This window comes from Asterias amurensis, chromosome 4, assembly GCF_032118995.1.
Source record: "Asterias amurensis chromosome 4, ASM3211899v1".
Classification (NCBI taxonomy): domain Eukaryota; kingdom Metazoa; phylum Echinodermata; class Asteroidea; order Forcipulatida; family Asteriidae; genus Asterias; species Asterias amurensis.
The window spans coordinates 19,978,856-20,004,847 of record NC_092651.1 but is presented as its reverse complement, the minus strand read 5'-3'; the positions used below and the strand labels follow the sequence as shown (position 1 = coordinate 20,004,847).

The 25,992-nt window shown below is 38.6% G+C and overlaps 1 protein-coding gene across 5 annotated transcripts in view; it reads right to left on the bottom strand.

Annotated features, from left to right (window-relative positions):
• LOC139936139 (gamma-aminobutyric acid type B receptor subunit 2-like) overlaps positions 1-25,992 on the bottom strand; it is a 268,807-nt gene that overhangs the window by 37,584 nt on the left and 205,231 nt on the right. For all 5 annotated transcript variants that reach the window (XM_071930878.1, XM_071930879.1, XM_071930875.1 and 2 more), the window contains 2 exons: positions 18,302-18,467; positions 4,115-4,247 (listed from right to left, as the gene is read on the bottom strand). In XM_071930878.1, the coding sequence (XP_071786979.1) occupies positions 4,115-4,247; positions 18,302-18,467 (299 nt within the window). The remainder of the gene's footprint in view (positions 1-4,114; positions 4,248-18,301; positions 18,468-25,992) is intronic.

Genomic DNA, 25,992 nt, shown 5'->3' with positions numbered 1-25,992 from the left:
AGACGCTGGAGTCGAGCGAGCTCATTTTCGCGGGCACCTACCAAAAGACAGTTGGCATAGTCAAGACGGGACAAGACCAGACTTCTGACGGCATGATGGCAAGCGCTTTGTGTAATAAACCGGCGAATACGCCATAGATTACGTATGTGGAAATTAACAGTCTTACATACAGAGCTAATGTGATGAGACATATTCAGAGAACAATCAAGCGAGACTCCTAGGTTCTTAACAGATGTGGAAGCAGGAATTGTAAAGTCGGCCAATATTAGTTCAAGATTAGGGAGAGTGGATAAAACATGACTGTTCGCAAAAACAATAAACTCCGTCTTTCCCTGGTTCAGCTGAAGCATGTTTTGAGCCATCCATTTGTTGATGGCAAGCACACATGATGATAATTTGCTGAGTACACGCTGACGATCACCTTCAGACTTAGGGTCAAACTCAGCATAAAGCTGAATATCATCAGCGTATTCATGAAATGAGATACCATGTTGACGAATGATCTCGCCAATGGGATTGGTGTACAAAATGAAAGCCAACGGACCTACTATGGACCCCTGAGGTATGGAATAGGTAAAGATATGATGTCTTGAGAAATCGCCTTTTATCGAAACTTTGGTGGTACGGTTTTTGATATAAGTGCTGAACCAAGTATTGACCGTACTGCTTCTTCCAAATTGAGTATGAAGTCTCTGGAGGAGAATGTCGTGGTCAACCGTGTCAAAGGCGGCAGACATGTCAAGCAACACCAAGAGAACAGCTTTACTTTTATCAAGAGAACGAAGAATGTCATTTTTCACCCGAAGGAGGGCAGTCTCAGTGCTATGAAAGCGCTTGTAAGCAGACTGGAACTGTTCCCCTAGTGTGTAGCTGTCCACATGGTTAATTACTTGACATGTTGCCACCTTCTCTATGACCTTGGACAAAAAGGGTACATTGGCTACAGGACGGTAACTCTTAAGATCATTAAGAACGTTTCCTGTGCTGAGAATCATAGGGTAAACAGGCGAGCGTTGAAAGGGCCGGGAAGGCCAATGGAAAAACAGCTACCGTTCAAAACTTTGCCTCATTAGGCGTCAGTGGGGTGCTTTTTGGCCCATTGAAGGCACCTTTTAAAGAGCGTGACGTCATGTGCAAGGGGTCTATGTACGCTCGACACAACGTTGGATTTACCGACTGGTTCCCAGTGTTTGGCACTGAATGATCCTCCTCCCTTTTTATTTGTGTTTTACGTTGAGTAATTTTACTTAGGAAAGTCATCTTGGCCCAATTTCATAAAGTCTTGAAACACAATTGTCAAGCACATACAAGTTCTTCACTTTATAACTGGAAAATGCCGACTAGACGTCGCCTATGTGAGATTGGCTGCGACACATGGCCCTACTACATTCAATCATCAATGGCACATCGTATCCAGTTTGATGCCCAAAATTAAACATGACTAACAGCATTATTTAGAGTGATTTGTCATATGATACCATGTACAGATTATGATACTGACGCAGGGCATGTTTCAACATCTGGCAAAACTTTAGCAGTTTGCTTCTTATCGTTATTGATATCGCTGGTGTTGACCGCTGACGCGATTATGTGAGTTGGGCAAGACACGAACTAAATCCCCATCGCCGCCGTGCGTCTGATGTATAGAACGTGTTTGGTATCTCCGTAGATTGTATGGTTCGTGTATAGGGAACCGGCTCAGACTAACAGTAAATCGGTGTATGGTTGCTGGTACTTACAGGCATATACCTGGAGGTAAAGTCGTCGCGTTACTAAAGAGCCAACTTCAGCAGAATGTATGCAAGATACCTTTTCCTGAAATCGGTGTTAAATACGTACAGCTATGCCAGGGTTATTCTGACTCCTTAAATACGTGTATAATAATATGTAGCTTCGTACGTGTTTTTGTGTATTTTTATCTTCTTTATTTTTGGAGGTTTTGTTCATATAATTAAATAAATAAATAATCATTTTGATGTTGACACCACTAAAAGTCAAACCAACATGTTTCCAGTGTGTGTTTTTTACATTTTTTTTTACTGCATGAAATATGCTTTGAAAGTTGTCCACGAACAAGTGGCTTTTAAGAGCGCGTGTATCTGTAGTTTTGACCGCGAGTACGGTTCACGATCAGAGACCAAAATTGTATAAAATACATTTGAGCCATTAAAAAAAAAATCCTTGTTATTATATATTATGATACCCTATGAATTCGTTTTGAAACAATAAATTTGTTTGCCTTAAAACATAAACGTTCTGGTCTATAGACACGGGAAAAATACGCGTCGATCGTCTTGGCAAGAGCAAACACACAGCCATAAAGTCCAATACCATGGGCACAAGTAAACTGTCTCTGTTTTAAAACTTTAAAAATGCAACAGATTCCCCAGGAGATTTAATAATTATTAGCAATTATCTGGCCAATGCACAAGGTTCATTTTTCCATCCAGCGTCATATACAAACCAGGCGTTTACCGAAGTATCAACCAAGACTGATGCAATATGCAATATAAAACGCCCACTCTCGGTCCAACCTAAAAATAAAATGCTGAAGAAAACAGGGATGACTAATTTAATAACGACGCCACCGGTTGTTTGTGGGAGGAAATCCTCGAAAAAAGGGAATGAAAGGTAGTCATGGTCCGAGATTGGGGGCTAACTGAGTATAATTCTAATCAGTTTTACCGACTACAAAGAAATGACTTCAACAGTGATTTGTTACCCCGGGCCATAGCAGACATTATGATGCCGCTTATTTATAGCATGCGTGTGTCTTATTTTCCATTTTCTTCTTCATCTTTTTGTTATGAGTTATTAACCCCTAGAGCCCAGTAATTGATACAGATTCTCCGCTATGCCTTTTTTTGTCCTTCCATGTTTTCGTTTATTGGGATATATACACCCGAAGGGAGTTAGGTGGGAGTTGTGAACTATCCGTATTAGAAAAACGGGTAGTAATTTTGTTGTACTCATCTGAACCTCTTTCTAATAGTTCTTTTCTAGGAGTACAATCCCACTAGTAGACGTGATAAACATGCTTGAAGTTTCTGGTATCGTTAATGTCGTTTATCTGCTAAACTTTTCATGAAAATTTAATGTCATTATCTTTTTCTGCAAAATACTGTTCATGAAAGTTTAATGTGACTATCTTGTTTTGATCAGTTCTTCCATAAGGGAGCTTTGGATTCGTGAACGCAAATCTAATGGGAGGAGAAAGACCATGAAGCGAAATCATTTTAACCTATACCGGTGGCATTTTCTTTAACTAGGCCCATTACCAGATTGATGCCAATGAACTAAGTAGCTACCGATATGTCATCTGAACTGAGTTTGAGACTTATAAACGCTAAGTGACAGCAGATATAAAGAGTTAATTTCCACCGATTAGCCAGTCTGAGCTAGCTCAAACACATCTCCGAGCTTATATAGCGTCTCCAAGGTATCATACACTTATAGGAACAATTTTAAAACTCACTGTCTTTTATGCATCTAGGAAATATTTCCGTTTCAGTATTCGGAAAACAGGCGAAAGAAATGCATTATGGCTTATTTGCATCATTTACATGACGTCACCACCACATCAGTGTTACTTGCGCCATGTTGGGAGTCAATGTATCTGGTTGCCATAGGCCATGGGCATAGTGTATTGTGCACGCTTTAGGCGACGCAGGGTTAACATGTCACTGACCACCTAACACACAAACAAAATGGCGAGCGTGTCCTACGTGTGTGTGGCTTTTTCTTTTTCCAGGACGAACGTGTGCAGATAATTACCCACGTTCGTCCTGGGAAAAAACCCGCCACACACCGGGGTCGACCCAGGGAAGCTAAACGAACGCACCCTTTATCTGCACGTGTGACGTCAGTGCAAGGGGTAAATAATAAAGATAAATATATTAAAATATCAAAACGTGAAAAGGAGTCGATTTCACAAAGATAACCCTAGCTCAGGACTAGTCCTAGTATATTACAAACTTGGACTGTCAAAGTAGGGGCGAGTAATTCGTCCTAACGCGAGATAAGACTAGTAAAATCCACTCCAGGAGAATTGTCGAAGATTGTACCACCACTATTTTGGAAATCACAATTAAACAGTCATCAAATTGTGTATTACCTGGCACATTATCTTAAGCTGACTATCCGACAGTAGTCTGGCATCCACACCCAGTAAGATTGCCGTTCCGTATATCATGATGCAGCCAACAATGATAAGGTCGTTGAGGTTTGGACTAGACATCTTGATCAACCTAAAACAAATAAAATATACACAAAAGTATTAATTAAACATACCTTTACTAGTATAAAAAATAACAATTCATAAACACCTTAGACAGTTTCGCTATTCCTATTGGTGAAGAGCGCGTCACGTGGGTGCGTATAAACCTTTGTTTATGACCAGTAAAAAGTGTTGAAACATGGGCGTGACACGCGAGCTTGCACCTGGTCTTTTAAGATAGTCTGGTTCCCTGACCAAAGATCCTTGACATCTCTTGTTAAAAATCTTAGGTCAGTATCGCCCACGTTTAAAAATAAATCATGACTGCACCTGATCGAAAGCTATTTTTACATTCAATTGCAGCATGGAGGTAGATTGCAGCAGGAAAGTTTCTTTATTTCAATCACTAGGTTGGAGACCTACTTATAAAAACATATAAATATAAAATTTATGATTTTACACCTGTCACTCAACGGGAATGTCATCAAATTTATAATCTAGAAAAAAAAAGAAAAAAAACACCAGAAATACATATTTATAAACATAAGTTTTGTTAACATGGCATCTCATCACCATAAATACATATTTATAAACTTAGTTTGTTAACATGGCATTTCATCACCAGAAATACATATTTATAAACTGAGTTTTGCTAACTTGGCATCCACGCACACAGATATTGATGACACCTCAACAAACGCGTGCCAGGGGGATTTTGACTCGCACCTTCGCCGTGACTTCGGCTCCAATTTTGTCTCCGTCAGTTTGTTCTGTAGCCGTGTCATTTAGGCACAGAACACCAGAAATCACACTCGAAGTGTCACAACAAGAATTTTGATTAGTGACATCTCCAAACAAAGGTGGTATAATATGAAAGGATGTGTGTATTTGTAAGTGTTGCTAATAAAGTAAACCCGTCTGGGTTTTGTATAATTTCCCCTCGATGAACTTCATCACGTCAAACTGTAAATTTTAATGTATTTGGTTTAGAATTTACGACAGCTGATTATTTGAACGGTGTTGGTTCGCATAGACGAGGTATCGTGGGAGAGATGATAACAACACCTCGTTGGCACTGGGTCTGAAACAATTTATTTTACATGACAAATAATAATAGTCTAGTTTTGCTTGTGTTTTAATGTTTTCTTTTTTGTGATTTTTAAATGTTTCAGTGCAATCACCTTTTTATAATGTATAATTATATTTTTATCGTTGGCAGGGGTCTGGTTTTACACATCTTTTGATGACAGTTTTATACTTTTGTTTTAACCTTGACAGCCCCTGTACAACTTGTAACTATTGTGTATGTCTAAAGATTTAAAATAAATAAATAAATAAATAAATAAATAAAATAAATAAATGCAAAGGGAAATTGACAAAGAAATGCTGAATGCGCTACGCTCAATAACCAACTTGTCTCGAATACCTTGGTTTAATGAGCTGTTGCAAACTGCTAACCAACCAAATGACCCATAAGCTGGTGTTTCAACCCTATAGCAGAGTATGTCTTAAAGGCTTTAAAAATAGCATTAGAAACGGCAGGCCACAATTTGTTTACAACAAATTCAATTTCCTGCTCGAGCAGACCTTGTCACTGGCAATAAGAGATTTCGCGGATATAATGCTTCAACATTTTCTTGTTTCATTACAAAGTAAACCATTGTAGGCCATCTATCAGATTTAATACCAGTATTTATTTCATCAGATGTTTCAAACATTGATACTGTGAATATCTTATTTCCTAGATTTTCTTGGATTAATGGAGGCGTTTCTAACAAACAAAACACTTGTGTAGCCGTGAACGTTTCAAAATAAGCTTTACTGAAGATTGTCTCTTTGTTTATACTATTTATGCTGTCACGATGTTTTTTTGTGTTTTTAGCTGGGAAGACAAAGTTTACACCATTTTTGTGTTTGTTTTGCTTGACTGCCTATTGGTTTAGAGATAACTGAAATCCCCTTTTCAGACGAAATGGAGCTGAGAAATTTCCAAGGAGGACTGGGACTAAACCCACAAATTGAAACAGGAGAAAAATTACCAATTCAATTCAAACGAAGTGGCAATTGAAATTCAGTGAAGTCTATAATTTGGTGAAGTTGTCTCAGTCCTTAAAAACGAAAGACTATAAGCAAAGAAAAACAAAGGAATCTGCAATGCAGAAACCGCTTAAAGGTCAAGCTTCTCTGCCGTGTAAAAGCCTCTATAGTACGGCGAAGAGGACATGCGGGTACGGGCCTATTATGAAGTTTGCTTCTCGAATATTGAACGCGCATAATTTACTTAGGACAGCGATCCTAGGCTTTATCGGTCATTTTCATTTCCAACCCGGGGGAGGGTCCCAGAGAGTTACAGCCGATCCATTTCCATCTGTTTAGCCAGCGGTGCCCAGCTGTACATCACATATTTTTTTAAGGGTCTTTGAAATTGCCTGGATCGTGATAGCTAATACTGGCAGGCCTGATGCATCGGTTAGTATGGCCTGCTAAAACTATACAATAAACGCGTAAAAGTGTCAGAAAATAATACACCTAAAAAAAAAAAAAAAAAAATGAAGTACTCGAGCTCTTGTATAACATCGCAAAGTGGGTAGAGATAACACGGCTTGACGTTTTTATCCCGGAGGGAAGAGTTTGTGATACAGTTCAACACCACACGGCAAATGGACTGAACACGATGGAACATTGATTTTCACTTGAATATTGAGAAGTAATGGGATCGCTTGTATAAGGTATACGCGGGAACCCAAAGGAAGTGGCTGAAATTCCCAGTGGACGCGTAGTGTTTAAATAGAGTGTGTTGCAGCGTATCGGTATCACACACTTATTAAGGATACCATGATTGTTGGTTATTAATTATATATATCATGGGATCGGAATAAAAACTTACACATGTTTAGCATGATCGAATTAGTAAAACGTGACAGGACAAGTGACATGCTATAAGAGCTAACATTACCAGTCGTGTGAGTTAAGACATCAATCGGCAGAAGCACTTGTCATTTGCGTTTTCATTATCTCAAGGGTAAGTTCAGGTCCGCAGTTTTATCAATTATACATGTATAATGTTGATTGAGCTTTATTTAAGCAGCCTCACATAAATAAGTTTGTCAAATAATCTGCTTTTGAAAATTCCCACGAGCATTGTTGTTTTGTCTTTGATTTTGAATCGTCCTTAACTGAACCGAACACTTCAAGGAAGACACACTTATTGATTTGTAGTGTCCACTATGGCCGTATCAAAATCTGCGGCTACGGCTAAGACATTTCTATGGGTGTTGTTAAGGATTACTTTTAGTTCAATTAGCCATCTTGAGGTATGTATGACACAACACTATGACACTTTTTGGTGGGTAAATTGCTCTGTTTAGGCCTAAACCCACATGAAATAGTGCACTTCTTTGGTGTCTCAAAAAGGCTAATGCATGAAGACGTGATGCTCCCATCGGTAGCCGACAAAGGGGACACACAGTCTCTTACTACGAACCACAATAAGCTACAAGACGAAATGTGATGAGGTAATAAACGCCTAACTGGGATAACAGCACAGGGGGCGATTTCACAAAGTGTTAGGACTAGTCCTAGGACTAGTCCTAGGAGATATACAAATTGCATGGATAGTCCTAAGTTTAGGACGAGTAACTGGTCCTAACTCGAGATAAGACTAGTCATAACTCTTTGTGAAATCCACCCCAGATAAGAGTCTGCATCAATGCGCTATAATCATTAGTCCAAGTTAATTATGTGCACGCCCCACGCAAGACAATCACTCCATCAGCCACTAACCTAATGTTCGATACATCAAATGGCTAGACCTTTTGGTATGTTATTAGATTGCCGGAGTGTAGCGCCCTTTTTCAGTGCTTGGCAATGTATGCCAACAGATCAAATTATCACTGCAACATTTCTTTTAGTTTCTTGACGTTGTTTTCTTGTCAGGGAAGCGTTGTGGGTCGGCTTGTTCAGGTTTGTTCAAGCTTTCATGTGAATTTGGTATTGATCGGGTAGAAATGTGCTGCAGCCATTATAGCGTTGCTGATGTCTCATCATCAGAAATGGAAACCGATATTCGTCTTCTATTTTTATGGCATTTTTTTTCACCCTCGAGGAATCTTAATATCAAGTGCTTTCATGAAATGTAAAGCCGGGAGTTGAGCATTATTCCCAAAAGCGCCGCTATTATTAACCAGATGAAAATACATTTCAAACAGGGGACTTGCAGAACGCTAGTGGCAGCAGACTTACCAGGTAAAATCTATTGTTCTCGGTAATGTGCGCATGCCCAGAACTACGTAAACAGTGACAATTTACCTGGTAAGTCTGCTGCCACCTAGTGTTCACAAGTCCCCCCATTGGAGTAATTATTATCCTGCTTATTTGCTTCATCAACAATGTTTTTAGACAGAACACAATGGGTTTTCTCCTGTACCCGATAAAAGTAGTTTCAACATACATGCAACACACTTTACGAATAATTATTATGACAAAGTGATTCGGTTCACATGTATTGTGTGACCCCCTTAATGTAGCCTGAGACATACTTATGGTAACCCTGTCCGAAGTGAACCTTAATGTTGTACCAATCATATCCTGCAGTGTACATTAATGTAGCTCAGCCCAAAATGTAGTCTCACCACCCCTGAACCGCAATGTAGCCAAGACCTTAACATCACACCAAACCAACATACACATTTTTATTAACAAATTTTTATACAGTAAATAAAATAGCTGGTTGAATCAATTGAAGAAAGTACAGACTTGAAAAACATTCTTACTACGAATTTATCCACTCAACTAAAGACTAAGTCTCCAGTCAAGTAAGACAAACGAAAAAGAAAAAAAAAAAAAAAAAAAAAAAAAACGAAGAGAATCCATGGTTGATATGTGAACAGACTCCGGGCCACTACCCTGTAAAGCTTTCCTTCTTTAAGATGCAACGCGTCTACATTACAGTGCAGCACTTACAGATCCACTCAAGAAAAAGAAGAAGAACAAAAAACAACAATTTTGTACCGAACTAAGAGACGCGACGAACTCAAGAGAAACAAAGATCCTCGAATGGCTCTTGCCTGATATAGGCTGTTTGTTTAAACAACACCTGAGAGAAAACTCATCCGCATTGTGTTCGGTCACTGGCACTGACTGGCTCAAAGCTCGCTGAATATTTGAAGAAATAATGTCTGAATTTCAAAAGAATCTTTCTGCTGTCCTTTGGGGCATGGGCTGTATAGCAGAGCTCATGTTTTAAACAATATTGCATATGAAAATAACAATGCGGTTCCGTTTAAGACGACAATATTCATGTTTAAACATCGTTGCCTTTTTTTCTCTGTTTGGTGCTACACTTCTTTAATATAGATGGAAATTCTGCTACACATCGTCGTTTATTTGGATAGTCGGCAGTTCTTCTCCCCTTTTAAAAAGCTGTTAAAACACAATTAGTAGAGACTTGTTTTTAGACTTGGCAGGGTTGACGATCAATATTGGTTTCGGTTTGCAGAATACCACAGAGTGAGTAACTCCATCTTCGAAATACTCTTTTAAGCACAGCATGAGAAGGCCCTACCATAATGTACTTTTGGAGCAAACATTACTTGTGGAACCATTGATAGTATACGTATCAATGTGATAAGGAACCTTATAGGGAAGGTACACGTTTGATTAAATTGTCAAAGAACAGTCTTCCCACTTGGTGTTTTCCCAGCATAAGCATAGAATAACAAGCCTGTGAAAATTTGAGCTAAATTGGTCATCGAATTTGCGAGAAAATGATGAAGCAAAAAAACCTTGTCGGACGAATTTGTGTGCTTTCAAATAGGAATAAGACTTCTGGCTAGAAGTATTTTATTATTTAAGTGAGAAGTTGCCTCTTTCTCAAAATCTATGCTTCAGAGGGAGCCGTTTCTAACAATGTTTAATACTATCAACAGCTCTCCAAGGCTCGTTACCAAGTCAGTGTTTATGTTAATATTTGTTTTTGAGTAATTACCAAACGTGTACCTTCCCTTTAAAGGATGTTTTATGTGCTTAGGAGGTTTTGGTTCCAAATGGACATTCAGTCAGTCTTGAACCATGCAAATCGATAACTGCTACAGAGCTTTTATCTTATTAAATAACAAACAAAAATTCCCAAGAAAACAGAAAAGAAAAAAGGAGTATAATTTGGTGTAAAGGCAGTGGAAACACTTGGTAATTGTCAAAGACTAGCCTTCACAGTTGGTGTATCTCAACATATGCATAAAATAACTAACCTGTGCAAATTTGAGCTCAATCGGTTGCGAGATAATAATGAAAGAAGAAAACACCCAAGTCACACGAAGTTGTGTGCATTTAGATGGTTGATTTCGAGACCCCAAGTTCTAAATCTGAGGTCTCGAAATCAAATTCGTTGAGAAAATGACTCGAAAACTATGGCACTTCAGAGGGAGCCGTTTCTCACAATGTTTTATACCATCAACCTCTCCCCATTACTAGTCACCAAGAAAGGTTTTATGCGAATATTTTTTTGAGTAACTACCCATAGTGTCCACTGCCTTTAATACAATCTAATAATTACATTTCTTGGAGTATAAAACGTAGTCGCTCATTTTGATATAATTAATTAAAAGGTGTAAACATAGATGGGTTGGTCCAGACTTGTCTTTGCACATTTGCATCTGCCTTTTGAAAAACTAGGCAATGAACATAAAAACAAGGCTTTTCAAAATAAGAAAATGGGTAATTAAGAAATAGAATAACATCACCGGCGGCACTAATCAAGTTAGGGGTCATTTCTTTTGTTTGTAAAAGGCTAACCGGTAGCGCGCAGTCTTGCTCCATATAACACTTTCAACGTGGTACCCCATTCTGACGCTCTCTCAGTTTCCTTTCTATGGTTATATACACAGGTGGTTTTCCCTCTATTAAATACACACACGGTCAGGTGCCAGAAGGCATGTGAATATATATTAAGGGCAGGCAGGCAGGCAAGAGAGATGCCAACGACACCCGTCCTTCCTCCATGGTTATACCATCTCTATGGTTATACTAAGAGACAAACTGGAGTAATCTAATGAATGGGCTGAGTTCGTAATCGCCGTACCTGAGAGGCGTTGCAGGGACTATCACAACAGACAACTATCAAGAACAATTCCTTTGATACATTTGCGCCCATGTGGCGCATGGACGAACCGACTTGAAGATGTTTGTTTGTCATGAAGTTGAGAATGACATATTCTTAGTAGTTGACATAAACTGAAAGAGTCCCATTTTGGCAAAAAAGTGTTGTGTTGTGGTTTTTAAAGTCTAACAAATAATGAACGTTTAGCTTTTGTATTGCGGCTACCCAAAGGCAAAACACTCGGTAAAGAGTCCTTGCTTCACGCGAGCACTGGATATTTATTTCTTAACTGACTTAAAGATGTTTGTTCCATGAAGTTAAATTGTAACGCTGCTAGAACTTGGACATAAACAGAATGTATAGTTGAACAAAATAAAGGTTTAGCTTGTCGTCTGCGGGCAACGTGAGTGGCTAAAGAGAGTCCCAGTGTCTCTCGAACACTGGGTATTTCATTTTCGAACTGACTTGAAGATGTTTGATTGATGAAGTTATAATATTACTTTATGATATAAAGTAATATATTTTAATATTAAACTTTATTAGTTTTTAAAAGGTCCTACAAATGATAATAATGGTATATTTCATTTCTGGGTATTTCATTTTCGAACTGACTTGAAGATGTTTGATTGATGAAGTTAAAATATTACTTTATGATACAAAGTAATATACTTTAATATTAAACTTTATTAGTTTTTAAAAGGTCCTACAAATGATAATAATGGTATATTTCATTTCTGGGTATTTCATTTTCGAACTGACTTGAAGATGTTTGATTGATGAAGTTAAAATATTACTTTATGATATAAAGTAATATATTTTAATATTAAACTTTATTAGTTTTTAAAAGGTCCTACAAATGATAATAATGGTATATTTCATTTCTGGGTATTTCATTTTCGAACTGACTTGAAGATGTTTGATTGATGAAGTTAAAATATTACTTTATGATATAAAGTAATATATTTTAATATTAAACTTTATTAGTTTTTAAAAGGTTCTACAAATGATAATAAGGTTAAGCTTGTTGTCTTTTGGGCAACCCCAGGGCAAGTCACTGCCTAAACAGGTCTTGCGTCTTGCGAGCACTGGATAATATTTGTTCTCGAACTGACTTGAGGATTTTGGGACATGAAGTTAAAGTATTACCTAGTAACGTTCCTAAAGATCGGACAAAAACAGAAAGAGGGGCATAATTGTGGTTAAAAAAAGGAGTTTTGTGTTCTTAAAATTCCTACATTATTGAAGGTTAAGCTTGTTGTCTTGAAGGCAACACCAAGGCATATCACTAGCTTAAGAGTCCAAGCGTCTTTCCAGCAGAGCACTTGATTTTTTTTTACGAACTGACTTCCTTGAAGATAGATGTTAAATTTGCATCGGGGATAAAGAATATTAATTTTGGTTTTTACCCGTACGCTTATATCGTTGCGGTACCCGCTGCCAAAACATAGGATTCGAACTGCCTCTAGCTGCCGGGCAACATAAGACACTGCTCTAGAATTGCAAGGGTCGTGGGTTCGAATCCCACCCGAGTAACATGCCTGTGATATTTTTTTACAGGACTCAGGAAAGTACTGAGTATACAGTGCTAACACACATCGGTGTATAGGTAAAAACCAAAATAAATACTCCTTGAAGATGTTTGTTTCATGAAGTTTTAATATTACTCTATATTGTTCCAAAATTGAAAGCATGGCACTGTTTATTGCAAAGAGAGTGTTGTGTTTTTAAAATGTCCTACAAAAAAAAAATGAAGGTTCAGCTTGTTATTTGGGCGGGCAACCCCAGGGCAAGTCACCGGCCAAAGAGCGTTATCTTCTCTCGAGAGAACTGAATATCTTCTTCTTCTTCTTTTTTTCGATTGGCAGCTGCAGTTCATTATCTGAACTAGTTACCACGACCGATGATCATATCGATCGTAATGTTTGCAGCCACTGGGGGGATTTTAGAGAAAATCCCGTCTCCGCCCTCGGGATATGACTGTGATCAACAATCTATATAGGAAGGAGTGAGTATATTCCATAGAAACCCATCTTGCCTACAGTTGCAATTGTGACCCCCTTTGTATCTTCTGGCTAATGGCTGTTCGAATGTTGATAGGTTAGAAGCCTTTCCAATAGAGATACCAATGGATGGCTTCATAAAGATGGTGCGGAGATTTATGAATAGCATTGGGTGCACCACTTTTATCGCTCTCCTTGATTTTCAGATAGAATGCAGGACATTTCAATCAGTACGGAAGTTTTTAAACACTGGCTCAGAAATACATTTAGAACAATTTAATTTCTTAACATCACTAATTTAAAGGCAGTGGACACTATTGGTAATTACCCAAAATATTTTATATTCGTCACAGTGTGCTTTAGTCGTCTGTCCCAAGTGCAGATGACCACGCCCCCCCCCCAAAAAAGGAGAAAAGCAAAAGAAGGAAAAATCATTCATCCAGTCCAAACGTCCTTTTTAGACCAACCACTTCTCTCCAGAAGAGATAAACAACGTAGGCCTACCCGAATAACGGGTGAAAAAAACACTATTAAAACAACTATTGTTAATTTCATACGTAAATATTGAGTTTTTTGTTCACCCTCTGGATATTATCTTAGTCGCAAACTGCCTTTAATGACTGTTTTATTGTCTGTCTCTTTCGCTCTCACTTGATTTCCCCATGGATCCATGTTATCATTTTTATAATTCCATAACAGGTGATCCTCAAATCCTACATGACACCGTGAATCCTCTCAGAGCCAAGACGGGATTATTTGATGACATGAGTAGATTCAGATCCAGGAAATGTTCCAGGGGGGCCCAGAGAGAGACAGAGCTTCGGCTCGACTGAGCATGGGCTAGTGTTTTTCCATCTTACTGACATGTTGTCTAGCTACCTTCACATTTTAAAGTTGTTGCTTGTATACCTAGATGAATTGGCAAAGCTACCCAGAGCCTCTGTTGTTTATCGACTAACCATTTATGGGTGTTTTGTTCGACTTTGGATTGAGATACTTAGAAATCGTGGGTTGTCTTGATTAATATCGAGGAAGCAACAAAGGTTTAAAGGCACTGGGCATTATTGGTAATTACTGGAAATAGATGTTATCATGAACTCTTACTTGGTAAAGTGCACACTTGGTGAATTGCATCGAAGAGCTGTTGACAGTATAAAACAGAGTGAGAAACGGCCCCCTCTGAAGTAACGTAACTTTTGAGAAAGATGTAATTTCTCACTAGAACATATTAAAATACCTCAGATATGAAGCCCTTTTTAGGCATACAAAATGTGTGCACCAAAAAGGGTGTTGTTTTTCTGTAGTTATTCTTTTGCAATTCAATGACCAATGATTTCTTATTTTATGCAAATAATGGGATACATCAAGTGATAAAACTGGTCTTTGACAATTACAAAAGATGCACAGTGCCTTTAAACAATTCTTCATCCTTAATTAAAAGGGATCTTTTATATGGTTGTAGCTGCAAGTTTACTATTTATTTATAGTTGATTTCAAAAAAATATAATTGGACTTTAACATTTTATTTCTATGGAGTAAAGCATGTCTTGAAGCAATATACGCACTGTGTTTTGACTGGTTTCCTGCTGTAGTCAATAGCAGAAAAAAAAAACCCCAAAAAACGTGAGGTTTAAAATAATTTAAAGCGGTTCCTGCTAGAGGTATGAGTATATCTTACTAGGATAAAAGCAAAGTGGATGGAGTCGTGGCACAGTCCTCAGTCAACAACCAGACGCACCGATATCCTACAACATTCCTGTACACACCACCCAGTCAGCAAACCAACAAAATGCGTTTCGTAAGGCAGCGGCCCAAAATTAAAATTACATTTCGAGTTGCCATCTATTTTAAACTTTCTATAAACGTCACGTAACAAAAAGTAAAAATTATATTTCCCCCGACAACCCCCTGCACGAAATCTGAAGAAAAGCAAAGGCCATGTAAATTATGGTTCAGATCACGTATGGACAGCGACGCAAAACGATGTGCTCTCATTTTCTTTACCTTTCGTCGACCATGGACAACTTTAAACAAAACAGGGAAATCATAAGATCTCCAAAGTAGAACAAAGAGCTACTCCTAGCTTTTTCCTACGTACTGCATCTCTTTGGAACTCCTTGCCTGGTGCATGTTTCCCTTCATCCTGAGATCTGCCATGTTTCAAGAGGAATAGGCCTTCAGCTTCACTGAGTTTCTGCATTTCTATGTTTGCTACCTTGTAGCCCTTTACCAAGAGTGGCTTTTAGCCTTGTTTTGGGCGAACTTGCATAAAATAAAATAAAATTAGAAACATTCTAAAGACTGGAGTGTTGAACAAGGAAATTTTTGGCACAAAATCTGTGAGAGAATGTGTCGGGACAAAAGAATGCTCAACAGAGAATGTGTGTTCACATAAATGATATTTATTCTGTGGATCTCGCCTTTTGCATTGACATTCTTTCCGCCGAATCTCAAAAATAGAAATACTGACCTTGGAGAGCAAGATCAAGGATACAGGATGAGCAGCTCCATGATGTTGTCGGGATTTTCGAAGCAGAGTGAAGCACAGTGAAACACAGTGAAGCAATACGTAGAACTGTGTCTCGAATCGAAACAAAATACAGGCTTCTCCAATCGATTTCATTTACACCGATTGGTGCGGTAATACTATGCCCTTATATAATCAAATCAATTGGGCATGAATTGCATTCAACGTTTGCTTTGGAAAGCTGGGTTCCTATTCCCACCTCTAAACAATCAGATGGACGTGTGTGTGTATCTAACATTGATTACTTTGAGACTGAGCCTTTCTTATGTAAAATAATAAATCTTCTTGTGGTAATGTCCGTGAGTTTGAAAGGAGTGATACTGCATTGGAAAAAGGGCCCTGCGGTTGCTGCTTTCGCATGGTTCTTACTTGAGTAAGAACTGCGATTCTCACCACGTTGCCTTCGACTGTCCATATGGACTTTCAAAGTCCGGACAATTCTTTGATAGATAGGTCCTCTAATTCAGTCGAAACAAAGGTATTGTCCAAACTCAAGCTAAGTACATAAATCACATTCGTAAAAACAAAAACGTTTTCGGCACAAGCAGACACCGACAGTTTTGCCTTAATTGCCGTGGACATCAAATACTTTAGCTACAGTTTTCACAGCGATTACACAATCCTACGATTTACCACAAAAAGGAATTTATATTTTATATTTCTTAACTACACACTAAGAAGTAACTAACAATGCATGTGCAGGCATTCTCCTGGTGATATAACGTCCGATACGAACTGATACTACAATTTTAAAGCCAAATCAACCGGCCTATAATTATTGTTCTGACTTTTGGATTTGGGACATTGGTAGGTTTTGATGACAATTTAGCGAAACAGCGAAAGAGAAAGACCGTTTAGAGATTTGCTACGTCATAGAGACCGAGGACAAAACGGGGATTTCTCGTTTCACAAAGGAACTTGGAGGATGTTTTAAGACAAAGGGAAATAAAACAAAAGATATCTCCACAGAGATGTCACAAAATAGAATCAGTGCGCGCGTGGGCATGACGCGAACAAAAACACTGTATTTGGCGTTATGCCAGGGGTTTCCCACGGGAGCAATCTTACTTCCCGATGTAGCGTATTAACAATGATTGGGGTTTCCTCTGACATTTAACATTCCTGAAAGCAACTGATTTTTCTTCATCACTTAATCAACGTCTTGTCGAGGCATTCTTAAGAAAGCACCACAGGGAGCTGACTATGAGAAGCTTGGCTACAGGATTCTTAAAGTATAAATGACTACCGATGAAAAACATTGCAGTTCTAGAGGGAATGATTTTCCAGTTAATTCATTATCACTTATCTATTGGAAAATGGTCCGACTACTATATTTAGAGGGTATTGTGTTTAGTTGAGCCTAATCACATGAAATTAACTAAGTTATTTTCAGGTGAGATTATTCATCAGCTGAACTGAATTATGTCCAAAACTTCCACAATTTTGGGAACGTATCCGAAGTTATGGACTCTGTAGAAAGGAAAGCCGATTCACATTCAGAACTCACATTAGTCGAGTGAATCTACGCATCCTTATTTTCAATCAATTACATATTATTGACAGATGAGTTGACAATGAGTAGTACTGGATAGATATCACCATGGAGGTAGAATGTTACCTCGAACGCAGATAAATTGCTCAAAAGCCAGCCTGTCATCCGATGTCATACGAAAACTAAGCTTTCAATACCCCGGCTCTCTGACCAGGGCCCAATTTCTGTTATGCACAACAATTTGCTTAGCATGAAATCATTTCCTTGATAAAAACAGGATTACCTACCAAATTTCCATTTCTTGCATATTGCTTGTTACTGGTATTCAGCTGTTGTTTGCTTATCCATCACATTGGAATTTGATTGGTAATCCTGTTTTTTTCGAGGCAAAAATGTCATGCTAAGCAAATTGTTGTGCTTAGCAGCTCTATGAAATTGGGCCCTGTACGTTCAAAATATATCTACATAATGAAGTTCCACAACAGAGAGGACACAGAGATTCGTTTAATACCATGTCGAACAAACACGATTGTGTCAGCTTATGTCAGTGCCCTTGTGGGGTATATATCTTTTACTCAATTGATCAATGGATCCCACAGGTGCAGAACCAAAACCCACTCTGTGTAAAAGGTTGTGTGTGCTGTGTTGCATGTCGATGTCTGTGCCATCCTCCTCTGTCTAATGGCGTAGCTGGGGGTCGCTTGAATGTCATTTGCATACGTTTGGACACACAAATAGTTCCAAATAAATGCCTTTTTAAAAGTTGTCATTTGAAAGTTGTTTACTAAATACGTGATTGTATCAACAAAGCTTAATTGTTTATTTAATTAATTATTAGTTAGATCTCTGGTGCCGTTGTAATACATTTGCTTTAAATACCCCGGCTCTCTGACCAGAAGGTCTACATACAATTTTTTTTTAGACAGTAGTTCCACAAAAGAATAACCACAATTTGAGATTTAAGACTTACCTTTCATTCCTGTAGAATATGTTGAATGCTAGGAAACCGCATGCCATGGCGATACCGACCGACGCAAAGGCTGTCATGCTGACCAGAAGCTCGTATGACACGGAGTCCTTCTGGTAGTCCGTCACCGTGATGTCGTGGTCATCTGGTGGCTTGCCACCACTGGATGCTGAAGGGGGTGGGGTGGTAAGGGGTAAAAATAGATATCAAATCAGTAAGAAGACAATTTGAGACTTGAGTAGCAGTTCTCGATGAAAATTGAACCTTGTGTTCCATTGTGCCTCAATGGCGGCAAGATTTTATGCAATGCTGTATGTTGTGTTGATTGGGAACGTATGGAACGCTAGGTGGCAGCAGACTTACCAGACAATTCCTTTGTTCTCGGTAATTTGCGCATGCTCAGAATAACATAATCAAAGGACATATAATTCGTAAGTCTGCTGCCGCCTAGCATTCCAAAGTCTCCCATTAATTTCACCTGCAAAGATAATTGACCCTGGTTGGCAGATAATCCGTCATGGTTGTCACGAACCATCGGATAGTTCAAACATCACAAAATTGTGTAAATTGATGTTTGTAGAAAACGCATATATTACTCATTGCCGTAATTTTTTTAGCAAGCTATAGGGATCTAACATATAATAGTTTCGTAATTACCTTAATGAGTAGGACCGACAATTGGTTGGATTTGCTAATTTGCTTAGTGGAGAGTGAACACTTTATCCAATTAACATTTGGTCGGCACTGTGCCCAAAACGCGTGGTATGACTTTTGCTAAAACAAGTTTGAGCAATTGGTTAAAAAACAATCCAGCAGTGAATGTAACCCAGTAAACAAATACAGGCCATTGAGTATTATTTTTATTTAAAGATCACAATCCACCAGAGACACTTGGGGGAGAAAGTTGATACCGATGACACATAATAGTGACACATGCTTACTTTTCTTAGCTCCTATGTAATCACAAGATTACATTAAAGCAAAACACACGGACACATTTGTTCTAACGAACACATTAAAGGGGATTGGGTTGGGGGCACACCGAACTGAGTAGCGCAAAGGTTACATTTGGGGATACGGTGGCTTTAAAAAGTATATAGTGACTGCCTCTTTTATATATACAAACATTTATAAGTAATTGATAACACCAGGTACTTTATTCATTTTTGAAATGTTCGAAACGTGCAATAAAGTCTCTAGCGGTTGACATTTAACACAGGGTCACGGCAGTCCAGCATTATACAAAATTGCGTTTTGTCAATACGACTAAATATTTACAGCTGAAAAGCTAAAGGATCAAGCCCGAGATTGCTCCACGAACCTCCCATTAAGTGCTTAAGAGTCAACTAAACAGAAACTCAAGAAGACCGAAGAGCATCTGCAAGGCTACGGGGGTGCTCGAAGCAGACCCTAGACCGCGCGCCGTATTAATGGCTCTGTGTTCGGCGGGTCGCCGTACTTCAGACCCCGGAGTGTCTCCCCACAATGGGTTAGAATCTCTTGCGACCTACTGATTCAAGCATAATCTTTACCGGTTAAGGGTTATAATGGATTGCCTCAAGATGCAAACAATGCATCGAGGTAGGAATAAATAACAGCATTTGGGTCTTCAAGAAGCAGAGACGTCAGTTTTTTTTACGTGTTTTACAACCTTTTTGACCAACATTTTTGGCGTTAGGGGTGAGGCAAATGACGTCATTTTAACACCATGCCTCGAGCCCCGGTTACGGCTTGTGTTCGGCTCTGGCTTGTGTTCCAACATCATATTAGATGCAGTGTTCTATTTGCACTGTGTTGCCAACTTAATAGCCGCAGTTCGAGCCTGAGCCCAGGGCACAACTTCGTAGAGCTGCTCAAGCAGAAAACATTGCTTAACAATAATAATGTCTGCTAATCAGAAATGACGCAGGATACCAGTCACGAATTTCTCATGCAAATATTAAAAAAATTAATGCTGAAACACTTTATTACGCATCCGGAACACATTTTGGGCAAAATAGGGGGTTCTCTTTCATTGTTCTCTTGCAACTTCGATGACCAATAATTGAGTAAAAATTTTCAAAGAGATTTTATTTTATGCATAATATGTTGGAATGAGAATACTGTTTTTTTTTACCAAACGTGTCCAGCCGTCAATTTCACAAATTCCTAACTTAGGATTAATCTTATGACTTAGGACGAGTCCCAACCCTGCACTGTAGCATGCAGACCTTAAGATTAATCCTAACTCGAGATAAGACGAGTCCTAACTCTTTGTGAAATCGACGGCTGTGCTCTTAAAAGGGGTCGCGAACTTTCGGGATCATGACACAGGGTGAACCTTAATTTTTGCCCCAAAATGAATGAATTTAACGAAAAAGAAAGTATCATCCACCCGCCCCCTCCCCCCACAGTAAAACATTATTTAAGTATGGACTCGCTGTTTGCGGCTGTATGACAAACAAAACCGCATGTCCTGTGAGGCTTCAGTTTGCAGTTATGTTTGAACAAGGATTCAGTTTCGAGAATTCACCACTAATTTTATTTTCAATATTTAAACAGGCTCACTTTGGTCGACTCACCTATACATCGAGTGGAAACATAATAACTTACACCACTGTCGACGTAAATGAGATTGATGACTTTATTATCCAGCGTGTAATGTGCAGCTAGCGTGATTGCAGGCAATTTACTAACACATGTTGATTTGTTTAGCAGTCTCATTGATGACTCTATGATACAAATGAATGTTGGATCTAGCTTCGGGACGTGAATGTGCACATTTTTGGAGTGATTTCTTTCAGTAGAATTTTTTATATTTTACGAACATCTGTTTAAAAAACATTGTGGGAAACGACTCCCTCTGAAGTAACGTAGTTTTTAAGAAAGAGGTAATTTCTCACTAAAATAATAAAGTCTGTTATTCTTATCTGAAAGCACACAAATTCGTTTTTTCTCTCATCATTTTCTCGCAACTTCGATAACCAATTGAGCTCAAATTTTCACAGGCTAGTCTTTTTTTGGTTATGATGGGATACACCAAGTGAGAAGATGGTCTTTTTAAATTACTAAACGTAAATTACTACCCTCCCTTTAAAATGCAAACCAATATTTCCTTTTACAAACCAATGTTTCTTCACTATACAACAATAGCACACATACAATTTTCATCTCGTTCGCTTGGCTATCTTCGCCAATCAACGACCTCTTGATGAAACGGAAATTACAAGCCCGCCATACTACCCGATCGACGATTAAACAAAATTAAAATGACCCTTCCGTACAGAACGTCACAAACCGCCTAGGATGTTTTGCAAGCATTAATACACGAGTGTTTTTTCTTCTCAGAATAACGTTGACATGTTGATGTAAATGGCATTTGAGCGATGATTAAACGCAGATTAAATTCTGGTAATTGTCTTTCAGTGACATGTGAGACAGACAGGGTAATTTTAATGCGCCGTACTCGACCGTTAACGAGTATTAAAAATCGTCAATCAACAAGTTCTTTAGGAGTTAATTCACAATAAATAATACAGAATGACCAACTGGAAATAATGACTTGCTGCGAACGTGGGTTTTAAATAACATCTTTAGCAAAATGATGTGATTAGTCTGTCCATTTCAGTATCAGGTCCATTCCCACATCATGTCTATCGGAACATTGGATTATAAACTATTCACTAATCAAAATATCCATAGAAAGATAACTTGAATGAAAGTGAAATTCAATCAGGGATCAAGAAGACTTGTTAACAACCCAACGATGATCAAGATGTGCAGTTTAACAATATCGAACCGAACTGCGTTTTTAACTAACCCCCTTCCACATTTTGCACATTAATCAGATTTGCTGTGGGAGGGTATCATGCTTGGGGCAACTGATACAGGGACTTGTCTTTTTTATAAGTCCATCAATAAGAACTAAACAGGTTATCGAGAACTCTGTTTCATTACCTTTACATGCTCGACGTGGAAACGTGATCGAATGATATAAATGATTTATGACACTAACAATGACCGGCAGTTAGATGAATTGATGGTCCCCAAGCTTCCCCCTCCCCAATCAATAGGAAAGGAGTGGGAAGATCAGGACTATCACAAAATTGAATAAGGGAAGTGGAATTAATACTTGTCCCCATAAATAACACCTCGCTTTAAAAGCGGCGCCAAAATGATTGAGTACATTTTTGAAGCTGATGCACGTGAACGAATATCACCGTCTGAAAGCATTAAAGGTTGGTATTATGTTGTTCATGTTGTTGCTGTTGGCGTCATCGTTGTTGTTGTTGATTTTATTGTTGTCTATGTTGTTGTTTTTGCACTTGTTGTTGTTGATGTTAGTCTTGTTGCTGCTGTTGTTGTTATGTTGTTGCTGTTGTTACTGTGTTTGATGTCAATGTTGTTGATGTTGTTGTTAATGTTGATGTATTTGCTGCAGTTGTTGTTTTGCTGTTGCTGCTGTTGTTATTGTTTAATTGTTGATGTTGCTGTTAGTGTTGTTGACGTTGTTCTTGTTGTTACTGTTGCTATTATTTGTTGTTGTGGTTGTTGTTGTTATCGTTGTTGTAGTTGTTCTTTTTGTTGCTGCAGCTATAATGTTGTTATTGTTGTTGTTGTTAATGATGTTAATGATATAATTGTTGTTGGTTAAAGTTGTAGGTTCGCTTTTACCCTACCATATGGAATTAGCAAAACATTTTACCTCGCACACCATCAGTGACTAGAATATGTAGGAGTGAATGATGCGTCTGGTCTTCCCCGGTGGGAGCATGTTTACACATGCAGGCCCGAGGCGTGCATTTCATTTATACTCCCTTGTGAACCAGAGGAATCTATGTTTGCGGAAAATGGCACAAAAAGGTATGTTTGCATACCAATCAATCATGGTGTGCCACCATTACTAAAGATGCTACGTCCAATTTTGGCCGATTTGATCAGAACACACTATCTCAAGTCCATCAGCCATGTACAAACATGTTATGCATGATACATGTACATCGTGCAGTGTCCGTGACTTGCCAAAAGTATTTGTGCTTTTCGTTCTGAAACAACATCAGAGAAAAACATTATTGAACACAAACTCCTTTCGACCAAAATCTGTATACTTCACAAAGACTTATGAATAGTCCTAACTTAGGACTAGTCCTAGGAGATATTAAAAACTTAAGGCGTAATCATAAGTTAGGACGACTAACTCGTCCTCACTCGAGATAAGAATAGTCTTAAAGGAACACGTTGCCTTGGATCGGACGAGTTGGTCAAAACAAAAGCGTTTGTAACCGTTTTTTATAAAATGCATATGGTTGGAAAGATGTTTTAAAAGTAGAATACAATGATCCACACAAGTTTGCCTCGAAATTGCGTGGTTTTCCTTCTATTGTGCGAACTAACATGGTCGGCCATTTATGGGAGTCAAAATTTTGACCCCCATAAATGGCCGACGTGTTAGTCGACAAGGTAAAAGGAAAACCACGCAATTTTGAGGCATGTTTGTGTGGATCATTGTATTCTACTTTTACAACATCTTTCTACCCATATGCATTTTATAAAAAACGGTTACAAACGCTTTTCAAAGACCAACTCGACCGATCCAAGGCAACGTGTTCCTTTAACTCTTTGTGAAATCCACCCATGAGACTTTAAAGACACTGGACACTATTGGTAATTACTCAAAATAATTGTTAGCATAAAACCTTACTTGGTAACGAGTAATGGGGAGAGGTTGATAGTATAAAACATTGTCAAAAAAGGCTCCCTCTGATGTGATGTAGTTATCGAGAAAGAAGTAATTTCCCACGAATTCGATTTCGAGACCTCAGATTTAGAATTTGAAGTCTCGAAATCAAGCATCTGAAAGCACACAACTCCGTGTGACAAGGTTGTTTTTTCTTTCATTATTATCTCGCAACTTCGATAACCGATTGAGCTCAAGTTTTTACAGGTTGGTTAATTTGTACAAATGTTGAGATACAGCAAGTGAGAAGACTGGTTTTTGTCAATTACCAATATTGTCCACTGCCTTTAATGTCAAATGTATATAGAAACATTCACATTCACGAGGAGAGTCTAGCTCTACTGACGTTGATTTATCTTCGGCATTTTCGTTGCACCCTGAATGTCTCCCATTTCCGACACTGAGTACCCTCGGAGGAAACATTCATAACAATTATTTCGGTTTTACACACACTAAAGGTAACACATACTGGCGCCTTCAGTTATTTATCACTTCTTATCGGAAATTAATTTTTAGCTTCGTCTTGAGCTTGCCCTTAAACACTGCAGTCATTATGAAACGAGAGTGTTAAATTGACACCTTGTGCTTGGTAGATACCAAATAATAATCAAAATCTTCACCACAGATTGTTTAAAATGCACTGATTTCTGCAAAAGCATTCTCAAATATGAGAAGAGTTGTGGAGACAATCTTTTTTCTTTCCATTTTCCCTGTACTTAAGATTTTCACACTCAATTTCATGTGGAGCACCCAGGTCTTTAGCACTTCCCTACGGAGTCCTTTTGTTTTGTCATTGGTATCCAGAATGTACCGAACATGAGAGCAAGGCCAATACACACATCGGTGTGCTAACACACATTAGTGTAGAGGTAAAACCTATTAATAGAAACATATGCATTGGTGTTATTTGAACACCATAAGGTGTGAATTTTCCCTCTTTGGTATCTAAAGGGTGACAGCACCCTTCAACTTGAACACCCCCAATGTTTGCATACGGTGTTTTATCGATCTCGCGCTTACATTCCAGCTCGGTCCATTATGGCTCATAAGACCACACGAGACAAACATGAAAATGTTCCCATGATGGAAACGCGAGAACATTAAGTATACAGTTATTTTTATTCATTTAAAATTGCCCCAAGAGCTGTAATAATGTACTACATTCACCGCATGTAAATATGGTGAAGTTTCACGAGGTATCGCATTTCATGTACACTTGGTTGCCTTAATACGCTGTCTAAGTTTTTTCCCAAAGGCGTAATTTGATTACAGTTGAACATGTTTTCATGGGGATGGATCATGTGTCTTAAGCCTAACGCATGAACAGGGTGCGCTGTGAATATTTATGGTGTTATTTCCGCCAAAATGAACCGGTTGGCCTTCTTGATAGTGTTTAAAGTATAATATATACATTAGATTTTAACTGTGATATGTGTTTGAATAAACCATATTTGAATTGAATAGAAAAAAAGGCCTTTTGTAAAATCACGACTTGGGCTTCGAACCCAACTAAGCTCATCACGCTTAGGCTCTGGTTTAAGCTCTGACTTAGGCCCGTCTTAGGTTCCGGCTTAGGCTTTGCTCGACTGTTTGAAGCCCGTACCCATAGCGCATGTCTTTTAACTGACTGACTTTAAACTGGAGCAGAAGGTGATGCCGAAGTTCCAAACAGGTTTTTTGTTAAGTTGACTCCAACATCCCTCGTTTTTGATATGATGGTCGCATCCCAAATCACCTTTCCAAGATACACCATTAAAAACTCGAGTTTTTTCTTATCTGTCCCCCGCATTCTTGTTGCTACCAGCTAGACTATAAATGGCCCCTCAATCTTCTAATGTTGTACTTCTGTGATTTCTTGGAGTTCTTGCAATCATGCAAGTGCTCCAATAAACCATTTTCTCCGATCGTGGCCAGCCTCTGGCTGTCTTACGCTTGACCCTATACCCGTTTTAGAATGTACTCGTGAAAGACATGTTTT